We start from the raw sequence: 17,974 nt of genomic DNA on the forward strand, positions 1-17,974 counted from the left end.
TGTATACGGACACACACACACACACACACACACACACACACACACATAAAAAAAAATCTCTTTCTGGCCCCCCCTCTGGAGGGTGGTGCCTCCTTCCTTCAGACTTGGGTCCTCCACCAGAGGCCTGGGAGTCTGAGGGTTCTGCGCAGGATCTTAGCTGATTGGGACACTAGGGGTAGTAACACCTAACCTGAGTAGATGGCTCCAACAGATACCAGGAACCACATCAGAGATCTCTGTCCAGAAGAGTGCAGTCCTAGGAACAGCTAAGATCCTGTGCAGAACCCTCAGACTCCCAGGCCTCTGGTAGAGGACCTGAGTCTGAAGTGAGGAGGCACCGCCTATGAGGGCGAGGAAGAGATATTTATGGGGGTCACCAATCCCAACCGCCTTCAGAGGAGTGGCAGAATACCCATCGGACAAGTTTCCAGGTCATCCAGGGCGAGAAGCACACACACTCACTTTCAGTGTAATTTGGGCATAGATGCCTGTAGATGGAGTCTGAGATGTTCCGAGTTTTGCTAGACACCAGGTGAGTTTCTGAAGCTCCATTCCTTCTTTTGCAAGCTTCTTTTGCTGACCTGTTTTTTTAATATTAGTCCAGGGCTTCAACCTTCTAAGGGGTGAATGTAACGAGTGTTAGACAAATACACAACTGCATAAAATGGGGTTGATTTATTTACTTTTGTCCCATTACCTGACATGTTCCTCAGGCAGAGCTCAAGTTTCTCTGAGGACCCCACAGAGTGTTTGTGTGTGTGTATACCCTGACTGTGTCCTCCTGCATTCATTGTGTGCGACACGTGACCACTTCTTTTGCTCGTCTGTCTCCAGGATTCGACAGAACTGGACTTGATGTGAATTCATTGACATGTTGATTTAATTCTATTCTTTGTGGTGGTTCCGATGTGAAGGAATGTGCATTTACATTTCTGTATCTGTTGTGTGTTTGTCACAATAAAGACATAGGAGAACAGCGGTGTGAATGTCTTCTTTGAAACACAATGCAGAGGAATTATGCCAGTTCCATCAGTTACACCAGTGTCACGGCAGAGGCTGGAGGCTGCAAAGTTTTTTTTATTGCAAAAAGTATCACATTATATCAGATATTGAGTCTTTTAATCTAAACAGGTTGTATGTTTCATGTTTTAAAATATATTTTTCAATTGCTACTGTAATCCAATATCGATAGAGTAACAACACAATTGTAAAAACAGCTCAAAACACAATAATTTCTTTTGTATTATTAACACTAGAAAATGCTGCAACAATAACAATAAAAGTGACATAAGGCAGACGGGGAGTATGTTTGCTGTATTACAGAAGAAACTGCACAGTAAGAGCAGAGAATTCTGCCCAACCACAGAGATGCTCCTCAGTACGTGCGCGCTCCTGGTTTCGGGTCCTGAGCCTGATTAAAGGGTTGAGCTAGGCTGCCCGACTCATCCTGGTGGTCAATGGACTGATAGGTGTCTCGGTTCCGAGACAGAGAAGGGAAACCTGGAAAATACAACAACATTTTGTTCAAATTGTCCCCAACAGACAGACAGACAGACAGACAGACACACACACACACACACACACACACACACAAACTTTTTAGTACACATTAATAAATTCCTTTAAAAGCTTTACGTCACAATCTAAATTAATTTAATTTGAACACAAATGGAGAATAACCATTAAATATAGAAGATACGAATACAAACATACATGAAAGTGATTTTCGAAAATAATACGGATTGATTGGAAGAGCCCATTATTGTTAATGATTTCATAAAAGATAAACTGAACACTAAGAAATGCTGCAGTGCAAACATTGAAAAGATGAGAAATTCAGAAGAACAGACATACCAAAACAAAGACAATTTAGTTTCCTCCAGGCTGATTTGTAATCTTATTTCTTGTGAGAGGAGTATGGAAGAAGAAGATGGGGGAAGGAAATGGCGAAAAGGAAAGGGCCAGCAATCAATAACGGCAGCGAAAAAATGCACTATCAGCACTATCTGTGCTGCAGTGAGTGTCCACAGAGGTTTCCAAATCTCAGAGGTCACAGGTCAGCAACAGAAGAGGGAGAGGAGACACAAAACCAAAAAATCACAGCGGGAAACCAGGAGACAGCATCAGACAAACCAAACAGTTGGCATAAAAAATGCTGACCAATGATGGATGTGAAAATGAGTGAACGGATGTTGGACTGAACTGTTTCAGGAGCCTTTAGGAGCGACCCTGATACTTTACTACTCAACAGACAACAAAAACCCTCTTCAGATCAACGGCGTGAATGTGCAGACTCAACAGTTCTATAGCCAAGCAAAAGATCAACATGGGAGCAGCAAAGATGTTACCATGGTTACCCTAACCCTACACATGGAAGGATCAGAGGATTATTGTTGTTGCTGGATCCATCCATCCATCCATCCATCCATCCATCCATCCATCCATCCATCCATCCATCCATCCACCTGTCTTTCATAATACCATATTTACCATAACACAGCATTACCCTCCTAGAGACCATTTTGATTGTAACAGATATAATATCTAAATAATGATTGATTGATTGGTTGGTCGATTGATTGATTGATTGGTTGATTGGTTGTGTGATTGTGTGAATCTGCATCTTCGACAGCTTTAGTTTGTTGGTGAATGTAAACACACTTTAAAACGTCTTGTGTTCATCTTCGCCTTTTCATTTTGCTGTGCATTTTTTCCCAACTTTTAAACCTGCACTACTCAACAATATTTCCCTCCATGACATTTGCATCAGTGCACATCAGCGGCACGTACTGTAAAGAACACACAAACAGAAAATTTGAGACGAACGTTTGAGCTGTATGAAACATGGCAAGGAGCCGCCTGCTGCTCCGGAGGGGTGGGTTGGCCAGGCTCGATATACCGACAGCTAATTAAAGACCTCATCTTCAAGCAGCTCTTGAGTCATGGCAGCAACTGATTTCTGTACGTTTATGGTTTATCAGCCAACATTCGCAATACACATGTTGCAGTCAATAACACGGTCTAACCTTTGTGAGAGGAATCAAGTGACTCCTCTGGGGATTGAAACTTTAAGCACATTAAAGACGATAGCTGGAAACATCATCAGCAACTAGTGGCAAAGATTCTTCAGCCGACCGTCACTGAGATAATCAGCTACATCTGAAAAATCTTGTGACTGAAGCAAATCAGTTTCACAGGAAAGCTCTAATATAGAATTTTGCAGTCTGGTGACTTTAACGCTGTACAGTAGGAAGCATATATGAGTGCATGATGAAGAAAGCGTTTGCACTCTGAAATCTAAAGTGTACAAGGAACTTTTTTAAAATAAAATTGGAGCACTTACCTAAAGTGACATTGTAGTCGCCTCCACGCTCGCGGTACATTTGGTAGACAAAAAAGCAGGAAACTGGTTTTAAAAGAAGGCTGAGAATGGCCATTCCTGCACTAAAGCGAAACAAATCCCTCCCTATTAAATCAGCCGAGGGGTAATAGATCCCAAAATGGATGATGTCGGTCAGTATTGTTACAACCATAGCAACAAGAAACTACATGGGGGGAAAAAGAAGAAAAAAGGTGTCAAAAACTTGTTCAAACAATTCATATCTTCCACATCTGTTGCATGAGAGGAAACCAAAGCATTCCTCTACTGTGATACTAAATTGTATAAAAGTCTGGTCACCACAATGACTAACTGGCTTCTTTAAATTGTTGTAGCCCTAATCATCTTAACATTCAGTTCTTCTTTGGCCAATTAAATTTTCTCTTGAGAAAAAGTGACACTAAACTGGGTTGATGTGTTCTGATTTTAAAAGCAGTTGTCTCCCAAATTATCTCTTGATGTTATTTTGCTCAACGACAGAAGGATGATTCCATAATAATGCTACTGTTTTTTTCCCTTTAAAAATGCACTTTTTTGGCTTGAGTGCAACAATTTAATATACAACAATAAGTACCTACATTCTATTGTTTAAAACAATAATTGCTTGTCCTCAACCCACAGTTTAACTTCAGTTTATCTGAAGACAAAAGCCAAATGTTAAACCATAAAATAACAATAAAAATCAACTGTACTGTAACCTTCACAGCATGTCAAAGGTTCAATAGAAAACTGGTTAGCAAGGATACGCATCACTCTAGTCACGTGTCACATGATGTTGTTTGTCGTTACGTGAAGAAAATTGATTCCGTGACTCACCATGATCACAGCATCAAGGGAGTCCCTCTGGGCGATGGCCCAGACCCCGAGGGCAAGGGCACCAAAGTCTCCCCAGGCATAGGAATTGGGCAGGCCTATACACCCCCTGGACATAAGCCCACACAGATAAAGAGGCCAGAAGAAGATGGTGAGACTCCAAAGTTGTGGATGTGTGTGAAAATTGATTCCAGGAGAGGAGAGAAATTCCTCTGCTTTGTGGAAAGAAGATGTGTGATCACACTTACCACATTGTGAGCAGCCAGTGCACAATTACTATGGCCTGGTGATAGAAAGAAGATCTGTGGTCAAACAAAGTCCCTTTTTACACCTAAATGCCAGAATTAGGAGTCACGTTGCTGCAAAGCCCTGTGTTTTGAAGTGCAAACTAAGCAACACAGCTACCAAAGAACTGCGACCTTCAGTCCAGCTAACGGCAGGCTCACCTTTAGATTTATGGCTGGGATTTCCATGATGCTTGTAATCCAAACGACCCCTGAATTTGAGGAGGCCACGTGAAGGAATACAGAAGGTTCGCACTTCTTACACAGACTTCTGTCGAAAACTCCGCCTGCAAACATGAACCATGTGACAGGAGCCTGACTGCTTACCATGTGACCCCCTTCCTCTTCACCCTGCCCATACTCTGATCCTCTCCTCTCACACAGAGGAGGGAGGGGCACTGCTAATATTTCGCTTTATAGATAGGGTCAACTCCTACTTTTACAATTCCACAAAATTTGTTGTGTGCAAAAATAGAAAATGTCACTTCAGTGGAATGCAAATGTGCTGTGTTCAAAGCTTTGAAATATGATGATTGACAGCTAATGAAAACATAAAATTCTGTGCTTCAAGGCTCAAATTCACAAACTTGTGGTTTCACACTAATCAACAAATGCATTCAAGACACCGTCCTGAGTTTCCCTGAGCCATTAACTGCTCTCCCATTCTGAGTCTGCAGACTTCACCATCATGGAGAAGAATGCTGACTTGACAGGTGTCCAGAAGGTGATCATCGACACCATGGATCAGGAGGGTGAGACATAAAAGGCCAACTATAAAGGAGCTGACTGTATTGTGGAGTGCTGTATCCAAGCACATTAGTGGAAACTGGAATGTCATTGCAAAATTGAAGAAAATGGATTTTGTTTTTTTAAAGTTTCACATTTGAAATGGAATTAAAGCTCCTAGATTGAGGGGAAAGTGGGAAGAGACGGGGCCAGTGCTGATTTGTGTCACCTGTTGGCATTTGGTGCATTTGGAGCCCATGATAATCACCAAACATCTTATTATCTAGATTCTGTCATTCTCATTTACTGCATCAAGTGTCGTATGAGCTGCCTACTTCCTGTGGCACCACGTGCACTCACCATTGTTGATTACCTTGCTGTGTTGCCTCCCACAGCAGTCATAGAGTTATCACAGTTGCTCGGGGGTGGCCGTTATGCCAGAGGTAAAGCACTCATCGCCAGTGGGACGAATCTTGAAACCATCTACCCGTGTTTGGTTAACTACAGTTGACCGTTTTGGAAGGTGTGCATCCTCTCACATCTGTTTTTAAAAATTAAACACACACACAATTTAATATAAAGAACATCATAGTGACAGTAAACCTTGGCAGTGGCGGCAGCACGGCGACCTCTGGCTAATTTGATGTTTTGGGACCTGGATGCCTTGCTGTGAATAAAGGAACTGTTGTCCATAAATCCAGAAGAAAAGCTGGCCATCAGATTTTGGAATGTCTGAGACAAAAGTCCAGACTTTTCCAATGCCATGGTCTCACCTTAACTGTGTAGTTCACGTTTATTTCAATGGAAGTTGTGAAAGAAACTGACCAGTAACTGAGCAGAAAATGGGGATTTTGGTGGTTTAGGCATGTCCCACTGATTTTCTTTTATTGCTATTGAAATTTGTACAAACACAGCACCAAACGTTGCTGCACTTGTTCTGCTTACCTGTTTCTTGCGTGTTTTCATGTCAAAGACGACACATTGTGCCGCCTGTCCTCAAGCTACTGGGGAAATCTACTGTTCTGTACACCACAGGAAGTGACATTCATGCACAGCATGTCACCGATTCCACTGACCAATCAGGGAGCATGGACGCGCAGCATCACAGGCTCCTGCCACAGGGTGTAGTTTGCGCGCCACCACCAAGACCAGGGTATCAACGGAGTCCCTCCACAATGGCCCAGGCTGCAGCTGTTGCAATAGGAACGTCACCGAATGCCGATTTTTAGCAGGTGTGAGGATCTTTTCTTAGCTGCTGCCATCCGACTCTGATACTGCTGGCAGTCCATCCACCTCAGTCGGCAATACTGACTGTTTATCTACTGGTTCATGTCATCTACCTGAATATCATCTTTTTAAAATTGACTTTTCGCCTTTTGGCTCCTTTTCACATGGAGTTGATGCTGCACTCTTCTGCAGTTTGACATCCTTAGTTAGTTATTCCTCATCTCTGCCATTATTGTGCCACCAAAAAAAGAGTGAATTTAAATCTTTCCGATGTGTTGTACATCTTATTGAGGTATGTTTTTTAATTTAATGCCTGTGTAGATTCTCAATCATCCAGGTCATAGTTATCCAAGGTAGTTTTCTGTGTCAACTGGACTGTTTTTCTTCTCTTTTGAAAGAACGTCTTCAAAAGAGAAGAAAGTCAGTGTCCATTTTTTAATCTAATGCTTCTGGTTTGGATTAAATAAAACATTGAATATTGACAGATAAACACATTCTATTTTAGTTGCACATCAATGGGAGTTATTTGCCTTATTTTAATGAAATTTTCCCTGAAAGGATGGATTTTATTCTTTGAAAAGCTTGATGTGGCTTTTAAATTCAACTGTTTGATCACCAACAAGAAAAAAAACCACCAGACACATGAACCAAACTCATCAGCAACAGTTTAATTACACTGAAAATGGCGACTTTAGGAGAGAGTTCACACAAACTTCACTCGTTCTCCGCTCGTGCATATCAGTATGCATTTAAGTGGATTTTGTAAAAAATAAATTCATTAAAATTAAACTTACATTTGATCAACATAAATTGTGACAGGAAAGCGAAAAAACAAACCCAAACCCCCCAAACCAAAACTGCCATATCCAAACACCAACCATAGTGTTAATATGACCACTCAAAATATTATGTTTCACAGCAAATTGCCTTTGCTTTATTGAATAAACTGACAAGAAACACAACTGACCTCAAATCTAACTCATCTGGACTTTAAAAAAAAAGAGTATGGATTTAACTGGAATAAATTTGGTGTTTGTTTTGGGGTTTTGTCATAATTCATCCAAAAGGCAACTTTCCATTTTGATAGGTTCGCTTTGATTGTAACAATGTCCCTTATTGGATCATTTAAAACCAAATAAAATAAACATCATTTCAGGTCGTAGTTAGAAATCACGTCTATGTGCTGCCTGTAGCGCCTCGTATTCTTCAGATCATGATGAACCCTCCTTGGTCGCTGCTGACTGAGCCGGGCGCCACACAACGACCCCTCCTCCTGGTCACACGCCGCTTCCGGTGGAATTTAGCATAGCAACGAAACCCTGACAAATCATCAATAAACTGGTCTCACATTTCCTTATGTTGCATCCTAAAAACAACTTTTGCAAGAAACAATGCAAGAAAGTGAAAACAGAATTTTACAGCTTTGTTGGAATTAAAAAGAAATTAAACCAAAATATTCCTCTCGATCATCTCTGACATATTTCTACTCCTTCACTGGCGTCCAACTCTAGTAAGTGGAACTGACTGGACATGATTTTGAAAGACACACGTCTGGCTCTATAGGGTATGGCTAATGATAATGCACACCAGAGTAAAGACCAAGCTAATGGGTCAAAAGAACTGGCTCCAGAGGTCCAAGACAGGATTGTGTTGAAGTTCCAATCTTGGAAGAGCTGCAAAAGAAGTTATAGGCCAAAACTCTACATTCCTACAGGACATCCTAAAAAACATGTCCAACATGACACAGGGTGATTTCAGGACAACTCTGAGTTGTACCCCACCAAAACACACAAGTCAAGTGAATTGACCTTAACTTTCATTATCTGCTCTTCCAGCACCAAGTCCCAATCTGTGTTTAAAAAACTAAAACCATTTTCTGTCATGTATTTCTGCCAGAAGGGCCATGAAACCCCCCCCTGCCCCAGCAGAAATATGTTCTTCTTACTCACCTTCTTCGCACATGCAGTCATCGTAGCATTTGTTGTTGAGGCCGCGATTGTGAGATTTACACTCATGTTGTCTCAGGTCACAGCAAGAACCTTGAAGGGACCAAAGAAACCAGCCCCAAATCAAATACCTTGTAGTTAGTTCGTATCAAAACTCAATTACAGTATTTTCCCGACTATAAGGCGCACCTAAAACACTGAGATTTTCTCAAAAATCGACGGTGCACCTTATGATATGGTGCGCCTTGTGTGTGGACTGAGTTCCAAAATCTGGTGTGTGCCTTTGGTGGGTGCACTATGGTAAACGCTCCGCCCATCGATTAGCGGCACACCTAAGGACCCCTAAAATTGCACCGGTTAAGCGACACGCGTATGAGGCTTACTTTAAACTGCAGGCCATCGAATATGCAGCTGAAAATGGCATCTGAGCAGCTGCAAGACATTTTAATGTAAATGAGTCCATGATCAAAAAGTGGAGAAAACAAGAAAGTGATCTGCGCCAAATGAGGAAGACGAAGCTGAGTTTCCGTGGGAACAAAGCAAGGTGGCCCGAGGTGGAAGACCGAGTGGAACAGTTGGTTGTAGAACAGTTGGATGTGGAACAGCGAACAACTGGAAGGGGCGTCTCTACTGTCACCATTCGACAAAAGGCCAAAGCGATTGCTGAAGAAATGGACATTGAGCACTTCCAAGGAGGTCCGTCTTGGTGTTTTTGTTTTATGAGGAGGCGGCATCTCTCCATACGCGCAAGGACAACTGTTGCACAGTGGCTGCCCGCGGATTACCAGGAGAGGGTGGTCATCTTCCGCACCTACTGAATGAATATTTTGTTCAATAAATGTGTCGCAACTCACTGTTTTACTTCCGTTGTCATTTTTTACTGTATGTTTAACCATGCGCCTAAAAATACGGTCTGCCTTATGTATGTGTTAAATACAGATATAGCACCCGTAACTGAGACTGCGCCTTTTATTACAGTGCCCTTATGGTCGTGAAAATACGGTACAATTAATTATTGATTTGTAAAATTCTTAATCAACTTAGCAAGTGTTAGTTGTCTGTTCGTATAGTTAAATTTTTTATTTTCAAAATACATGGCATAAACAGTTATTAGCAGCTAAGAAGAATTCAGATTTATTAACCAAAACACTGAGCAGAATCGTGGACACACGACTAAAATGAGATGGGTGGGAAAACCTGGGAGACAGTCCGAATGATGGTCGCAGGGCTCGCTGGCCTCAGTGGCCACAGTCCCATTTCCATTGCTCCTCCCGTTTTTACTCCTCCCATTGTTTGTGGCTGGGACCAAGCAGATCATCACACTGTATTAATAACATATCATTATCTAAATCATTATCTAGACATTTATGGATGTAAAATACACTGGGTACTGTTTACCTCAAGGTTAAATCTTTTTCTGGTCTTTATTGTAACCCAGGGGTGTCCAAAGTATGGCCCGCGGGCCAACTGCAGCCCTCGGTCCATTTTTAATTGGCCCGCAAGACATTTTATAAATAGAATAGAATATGGCTGCACTTCAACTTTTGCTTGAGTGTAATGCACTTCTTAGTTTTAACACCAGGGGCGCTACTGTTGGCATCCAGGCAGTTGCTCCACCAAAACAGGACAAACCCTGCTTTTGCGCACCACTTTCTTATACAGTGGGACCTCTACTTACAAATTTAAATACGTAAGTAGAGACGCGTTTTACATGTAAATGCCCTAATCCGTTCCAAGCCCCCAAAAATTCAGACATAATTTTTTTAAAAATGCATCAAAACATGTAACAAATACATGTTACAATTAGATTACCACACAATAAATGTAGGAATTCAGTGCAAGGCTTCTCCAGGAACAAAATGAACTTTATAACAGGCTAATCTTACATTAGCCGTCATTACTAGCAATGGACGTTAACACTTGTGGTAACACCGCCATCTAATGGACAAACATACGAACACCCTCAATAAATCCCAAAGACGATGAAGAAGACGCTGGGAACACACAAACTTGTACATATTGACGTCCCTCCTAGCCAATGGGATTACAGGAAGATGACAGAGCAGCCAATGACAGAGCAGCTACAAGCATGTTTGCATTCGCTAAACTCCGCGAGCTGCGAGTAGCCCCGGTAGCGTATTTTTGCCTTTCGTATCCTGAAATTTCTTTCGTAACAAGAGGAAATATTTTCCCGTTGAGACGTTTTGTAACCTGAAAATTTCGCATGTAGAGACATTCGTAAGTAGAGGTCCCACTGTATGTGTTTTTCCTCTTAACACACAAAGTACACAACCCTTTGTAAAGCGCACGCACTGAAAACACAAAAGCAGCTCATCTCATCTGATCCACATTTGCTCCTTGATCAAGTGACATTTGTCCGGATTTTTGGCACGAGTGGCGTCAGATCAGTACCGCAGCTTGAAGGCCTGATTTACATACCAGCACAGCTGATACTCACCAGAATAATTCACTAAAATTATATGCATTCCTGTTATAAGTCCAGTTCAGTCTGTTAATGTTGATAACCATTTCAAATTAACATTGTTAGGTGTGCTCCTAAGCCTAATAATTTAAATAACATGCTTGAAATTCACTAGTTCCATTTACCCCTTTAATGTTTTTCTCTGTACTGTAAATCTTCTGTCTAAGAAGAAATCTGAGGCTGCTGTTCTGGGAATGAGCTAGCAAAGCTTTTTCTGAATAACTCAATAAAGATCCATTTATGGAAAGCTGTGATGAAGGCAGTTTTGTCTTTAATCATATTCAACAATAAGACATATTTGACCACTTTTAATTGATTTTTCTAACTTTAATACACTAACGTTAAGGCTATATATGGCTAATTTCTAATAAGTGGCCGAGCCCCTTCTATATTTTATGTATGTGGCCCTCAGTGAAAAAAGTTTGGACACCCCTGTTGTAACCCTACTGACATCAGTATATTTAAAAAAATGTTAAAACTCAAGTTTAAAATGTTACTGAATCTGTTTTTATGTCAAATATCTTTACAGCTGTCATTAACCTCTCTTCCTGGAAGCTGGCCATGTGTCCACAGGTTTCATGTCCTCATAGTCTGTCCAATCAAAGAGTGTCATATCTAATGTTGGCATCACCTCTCCTTCACCAAGTCTTCTTGATGCCCTCTAAAAAAAAACAAAGAAGTCAGACCCTTCCTCACTGTCTGATACTGTATCATCTTTTCTCATTTGGGTTGGTTACGGTTAGGGTTAGGGTTAGGATTAGTGTTCAGGGTTAGGGTTAGGGATAGGGTTCAGGGTTAGGGTTAGGATTAGTGTTCAGGGTTAGGGTTAGGGATAGGGTTCAGGGTTAGGGTTAGGGATAGGGTTCAGGGTTAGGTTTAGGTTAGGGTTCAGGGTTAGGGTTAAGGGTTAGGGATATGGTTAGGTTGAGTCAGTTAGGGTTAGGTTGAGTCAGTAAGGGTTTAGGGTTAGGGGTTAGGTTCAGGGGTTAGGGTTAAGACAATCTTTTTTTTCTTGCTTCGGAAAATGGTTTGCTGGAAAGTTGGCCCACTCCTTCTGACAGAACTGGTGTAGGTGTAGTCAGGCTTGAAGGTCACCTTGCTCCCCTCCCCTCCTCTTCTCTCCTCCCCTCCTTTTCTCTCCTCCCCTCCTTTCCTCCCCCCTTTTTTCTGAAAAACTTTTTTTTTTAACATATTTTCACTCATCCTTAAACAGGGAATTCAAAAAGATACCGCGGATGGAGCACAGACACTGCCAGAAGTTCAATGATTTTTGGTACCATATGGTACCGTGATGGGGAACCAGCAACCAGATTGTCACGCAAACGTTGTTCAGCTGTCATTTTTTAACCTAAAAGAAAAAGGAAAAAGACTCTTCGAAGGCGCCTAAAGAAAACATTTGCTCCCTTTTAGGTGAATACCATTTAGAGATACTTGAACCATCACGCTGGGTAACAGATGGTGAGGGTTGCCACTTGAGAAGATTTGACACAAATACACTCGGCATGTTTGGTGGATTTTGGCCTGCAGTAGCTGTTCATAAAGGGAGAAGGCTGTTGGGCATGTTTTATTATACCCAATCAAAGTCGCTGTATCAAACACCCTGTGAGCAGGTTTGGCCTGTTGGAGGGTAACGGCACATCTCAGTGACCAGTGAGGTTGCGCTTGCACATTTTTGCTTTTTTTCATTTCACACATTGAACTCATGCTGAGAAATAAAGGGCCAGCCTTTAATAAGCACTTGGGTTTCGCTTGGGTTACCTGGGGTTTGGTGGATGCCGTTGGCAGCGTTGGGGGATGCTTGTTCATCACTATGGTAACCAGGGCAGAGCTGGAGCCAAAGATGCTGGGGGAGGGGGCTTCACCGGATGGGGTCATTATTAGGCGAGAGGAGGCAGAAGATGGGGGAAGGTCCTCAAAGCGCAGCTCGGGCTCTGGAAAGAAAGCAAGACAATTGGAAGAACCACAAATTTCATCATACTCGAGTGTTGGATTTGCTGTTGCTGCCTGTCCCAGTATGAGACAAAATATTCCTTGCTTTTATGGATCCCTTGTAGAAGATAGTGATTTCACGTGATTTGTGGGGAACCTAGTGTTATCGCCCTTTTGCTGAAATAAGTTTAGTGCGATTCTATCTGCCAGGCTGTGCATTGCTCTGAGGAAAGTTAAACCCATTCATCTACACAGAATTCATTTGGGGTTTCTTGAATATATAGTTTAGTTCAAGTCACCCCACAGCAGCTCAATGGACTTTGACTTTGGCAGTAAACGACTCTCCATTTCAAGAATTGGTAGTTCTACTGGGATGTTTTTGGGTCACTATCATGTTGTCTTGTTTGGGGTTTTTTGGCCTCACATGCACCTCAAGCATCCTCTGATTGACGATAGAATTCATGGGTGGGTTTTCTGATGGGGAGCAGGGCAGATCCTGCTGCAGCTAATCATGCCCAACCATGACACTTCCACCACTCCCCAGGTGGTATCAGCTCCTTTCCTGGAAATGTTATATTTAGTTTACACCAAACTTTAAATTGATCTATCCCAAAAACCTTATTTGTTGACATTTTCTCTGGGAAATGTGAGTCTGGCCTTTGTGTTTCTCTTATAGGGCAAAGTTTTCCTTCTCGCACACATGAATGTATATACACTTTCACGCCAACAGTAGCAAGAGGCTCTTGTAGGTCCCATGATGACATTTTAGGGGTTTTGCTATCTTGATGTCTGCTGTCAGGGTGAGCGTGATTGGTCATCATTTGTGTTTTAACAACAGTCAGGGGGACGGTATTGGTGGACAGCACAAAAAGTTAAAACTCCATTTCTTATATACATCCCCATTTATATGTGTGTGTGTGGACATATATGTGTGACCCACTTGACTCACCTTTTCCAAGTCTTCTCTTGTCATTCTGACGCCCTTGTTTTTTACGTTCAAACTGGTGTCCCTGCCAGTTGCGGTGCCCATGTCTTCTTCCTTTACGTGTACCCATAAGGTAATTTCCCTGGGCCTGGGATGGACTACCCATAAGGTAATTTCCCTGGGCCTGGGATGGACTCCCAATACCTAATGGATCTCTGCCTGGGCCTGTCTCCAAACTGACAGGACTTAAACTCTCTGGCCCTGTTCTGTCTTCCTCAGGGTTTGCCAGGGATGGCAGGGTCCTGTGGGAGCGAAGCCCAGCTCTAGACTTAGAACTGCTCAGTCCTCTGCGGCCTCTGCTGTACCTGTGACTTTGTACTTCCTGCAGGGGAAGCTGCAGGGTGTCAGCTAGTGAGGTCTGTCTGCACTGTGGGGATCCATATTCGGTGGTGTGGGATACAAGCAGCAATGCAGGCAAGAATGCCAGAAGAAGACTGTGGTGTGCCATTTTCTAGAGAGCACAAGAAAAAAAAAATTCTGTCAGTTAAATTACATGAACGGCTAAATTCACTTAAACATTTTATTCAAAATTCAAAATGAATTTGATGACTGAAATTGAAAAAATATATTTACATTAGGTTGCACATCTTATTAAAGATGTTATCAGACAGGCTTGGTGATGTTTAAAAATTAGCTCATTGCAAGGCTAACATGCAGGCAACCTGCCATCCACACACATATTAACGCCTTTCACACCTGATCCTCAAACGCATGTAATGCGAGACACACGGAAGCAAAACACTGTGTGGAGGGCAAATGTGCCGAGGAATAAATACAACTGAAGGAAAATACATAAAGACTGATTTTAACGTCCACAAATCACTTCTCCTAAGAAAGAAACACATTAAAAAGTCAATACCTTATTCAAAATGTAGCCTGATAGTATTATATCACTGTACACTCATCCGACTTTCACAGTTTGAAAACAGTTTCCCTATTTTTTTGTACTTCTGTACACTACTTTTACTTTCTACTTTTGTAATGTATCGCTTAAATTTGATAAATAATAATTTATCATGACTTAATATCACTTCAAAAGAGCTGTAGTGTTTATTCTCTCATTTAGTCTCCTCTCCTTAACCGCCTCATCCCTCTCGGGGTCATGGGGAGGGTCCAAAACAGGTGAAGGCCGGTCCCCCCTGGATGGGTCCCCAGTTCATCTCAGGACCCTATGGGTACCTTGCTCAAGGGTACCTGGGAAGTACTCTGGAGCTGTTCTGGCACCTCCCCCACAACCAGAACACCTTCCATGTGTTGTCTGCCCTGGGACTCGAACCAGGAACCCTCCACTCCTCAGCCCCGCCCCCAACAGAGTGCGCTGCCACCGCCCACTATTGTATGTGTGTGTAGAGATGTCAAAATGTCAATAAAATGCCATGAACTGATCATTTACTGCTTTAAGCACAAAACCCAAAATGCAACAGAGGGCAGGACGTGGCGTCTCTCAGCCCCGCCTGCAGCGACAGCAGACCAGGAACCATCTGCTCCTGTGGTTCCAAGCCTGATACCAACCAGTGGGAACATAATGAGCCAGCAAAGATTCCTCTTTTGTTTCTGTGGTTTAAAGAAGAAACCCGATGGGAAAATACCACAGAACAAAGGCAATAACCATGTAATTGCTGTAGGGGACGTTTGGGTCCAAGCAGCAGTTGCCAGGTTAATTTATGGAGGACGTTGATTCTTTAAGTGTCCAGTTTTCTCCATAACCTGATTATTGGACATCATCTTTCCGCCAAAACAGTTGGGAAAAGCAACAACAGGGAGAATCAGTAGAATCAGCAAGGATGGCTAGCACGAGTGTGATCCAACATAGAAAAAGTTGCTTTGTATTGTTTTGAGTTATGTTTGAAAGAATCCAACAATCTTGCCTTTCACTACTTTTCCAATAGCGTTTTCTTTTGTTTCTTTTCCCGTAGATTATGTGTTTTAAACATAGCTGACATCAGACGGATGATGCCTGACTAACTTTGAGTTAGTCGTGGGGATTCTGAAATAAATGGTGCCGGTGTCTTCTGGTCCTACAACGACGACTTTGAGTTAACTTAAAATAATAGTTTGATGCATAATAATGTGGGTGGGTGCTGGTCTCCGTCTGTTGGGGGCGGGGCTGAGGAGTGGAGGGTTCTCGGTTCAAGACCCGGCGCAGACAATACCTGGAAGGTGTTCTGGTAGTAGGAGGAGGTGCAAGAACAGCTTCAGAGCACTTCCCAGGTACCCTTGAGCAAGGTACCGAACCCACAAATGCTCATATAGGGCCCTGCCGTGAACTGAGGGACCCATCCAAGGGGAACCTGCCATCACCCATATGCAGCCGGGACAGGCTCCAGCACGTGAGCCTTGGGTGTCAGGGGTCACTCTCAGGTCTGTGGCTGGTTTTACTGGTGAATGGAGGACCTTGGATTGGGGGGGTGTGGCTTCCGGCGGGGTTTGCTGTCCCTGATCATCTGGTGCTGGCGCCATTTGGGTGGGGGTCCTGCATTTGGTTTCAGTATAGCTGAAACTGTTAATGTAATATACTGTATGCTGTTGTTATTAAATCCCATATCTGTAAGGCCTACAGATATGGGGCCATGCACAAGTGTGTGCAGGCGCACACATATATGAAGGCATTTGTAAATATGTATTTCTGATGCGCCCCCCCATCTTCTTCTTTTCTTTCTTAGTTTCCCAAGTCGTGTCCAACATTCATTCATCCATTCAAAGCTGTCCGACACTCAAAAAAGACTCGCAGATGTCAACGCTGCTGTCCCCCTGCAGGACAGGACACGGTTGGTGCTTGAAAAGAAAAGAAAAGAAGTTGGAACTGAAAAGATCGCGTCAGGTTTGCGCACCGTCAGCAATTTCAGGCGGGTTCCGACCAGACCCAATGTGCCGTCTGCGTCCAACTCTTTGCTTATTGAGGGAGAGAGTGAAGGTTTGCGCCAGTTTGCACATTTGTGATGACGAGATAAAGCTGTGATAAGCAGCATTAAAGGCTGAGAGGGCTGACTGTAGTCCCAGAAAGAGGATCAATGCATCGTATCTCCTAAAGTCTCACAGAGAGAACTCAGGCGCACAGCGCACTCCAAGAAAAACGCGGAAATCTGCAGCAAGCGCAGAAATGGAGCCTCTTACCAGCTGTTCTTCCTTTACTGATGCTTTATTGGTGGTTGATGCGCAGCTCCGGTAAAGCTGCAGCAGAAGGACCGGCGGTGGCGGTGGCAGCAGCTCCTCTCCTCTCCTGTCCAGGTGGTGCCGAGCCTCTCGACTGCCTCCTGCTCCTTGAGAGACGAAGAGGTACCGAGAGCTCCATGCGCGTTCTCGAGTGCGCGCCACTGTCGGAGCGCGAGCACTTGGTGAGACTTGAACCGTTGTTGGACCGAACTGCCCGCCTGGGATTTCCAGGCAAGCAAACCTGGAATTTTGTCACACCTGAACCGTGTTTAAAGGGATTCCTCAGCTCAAAGGAAGACGGCAGTTCGGGATCCAAAACCCCGGTGAGATTAGGGACACCCCCCCCCCCCCCCCCCAACACCGACCTTTGATGGCTCTTCCCCACTTATACTAAAAAATAACTTATTCGGATGCCAACAAATTTATTTCCCTTGAGCAATTGAATGAAATATTATTAGATTTACTTTTGTCCTTTTTATTTGTTTGATCCCTTTCAGAGTCGCGGGGAGGGTGATTGAGCCCATCCCCGCTGCATGTGGGCACAGGCAGGACTCCAGCTCCTCCAGGGCACGATCTGGGGGTTTAGTACCTTGCTCGATGGTACCTCGGCAGCGCTCCGGAAATGTCCTGGCACTGCCTCCTACTACCAGAACTCTTCTCAGTTATAGAACTTGAACTGATCTCAGCCCAGCCCCCTACAGACTGAGCCACAAAAGCCCCTCATTAGAAATGTGATTTTTTTTTAAAGAGCTGTTTGGCAAACCCAGAACGATGACGTCACAATTAGCTTCCAAGCTAAGAAAATCTAATCTGATGCTGAATGAGTATCACCGGCCTTGAATGACACCGACAATGTTGCTTTAATTCACTTCTGAAGGCAACTCCATCCTTGATGTTGCATCCACCTGGCTGGGATTCAAACTGGTCACCAGCGTCTCCACTCGACGCATAGATCCAACATGGTTGTTTAAAGGATGAATCACAACGGGAGATTTCTGCACATGGCTTCTTTTTAGTCCGGAAGCTTCAGCGAGATCACAGCCTTGAAAC

General features: G+C 43.3%; 2 protein-coding genes across 2 annotated transcripts; both read right to left on the reverse strand.

The window, feature by feature from the left end:
* Positions 1–1,060: 1,060 nt before the first annotated feature.
* Positions 1,061–4,779, reverse strand: agtrap (angiotensin II receptor-associated protein). Its single transcript, XM_003973038.3, has 5 exons — positions 4,639–4,779; positions 4,441–4,475; positions 4,196–4,301; positions 3,344–3,545; positions 1,061–1,500 (listed from the first exon to the last, which is right to left on the reverse strand). The coding sequence occupies exons 1-5, from the start codon at positions 4,771–4,773 to the stop codon at positions 1,376–1,378; spliced, it is 603 nt and encodes a 200-aa protein (XP_003973087.2). The 5' UTR covers positions 4,774–4,779; the 3' UTR covers positions 1,061–1,375.
* A 2,297-nt stretch (positions 4,780–7,076) lies between these two features.
* draxina (dorsal inhibitory axon guidance protein a) lies at positions 7,077–17,173 on the reverse strand. The gene is made up of 7 exons (XM_003973045.3): positions 16,886–17,173; positions 13,736–14,222; positions 12,616–12,788; positions 11,398–11,518; positions 9,573–9,674; positions 8,379–8,468; positions 7,077–7,748 (listed from the first exon to the last, which is right to left on the reverse strand). The coding sequence occupies exons 2-7, from the start codon at positions 14,217–14,219 to the stop codon at positions 7,636–7,638; spliced, it is 1,083 nt and encodes a 360-aa protein (XP_003973094.3). The 5' UTR covers positions 14,220–14,222; positions 16,886–17,173; the 3' UTR covers positions 7,077–7,635.
* Positions 17,174–17,974: the final 801 nt, after the last annotated feature.

The sequence above is a fragment of the Takifugu rubripes genome, chromosome 19 (assembly GCF_901000725.2).
Source record: "Takifugu rubripes chromosome 19, fTakRub1.2, whole genome shotgun sequence".
In the NCBI taxonomy this organism is placed as follows: domain Eukaryota; kingdom Metazoa; phylum Chordata; class Actinopteri; order Tetraodontiformes; family Tetraodontidae; genus Takifugu; species Takifugu rubripes.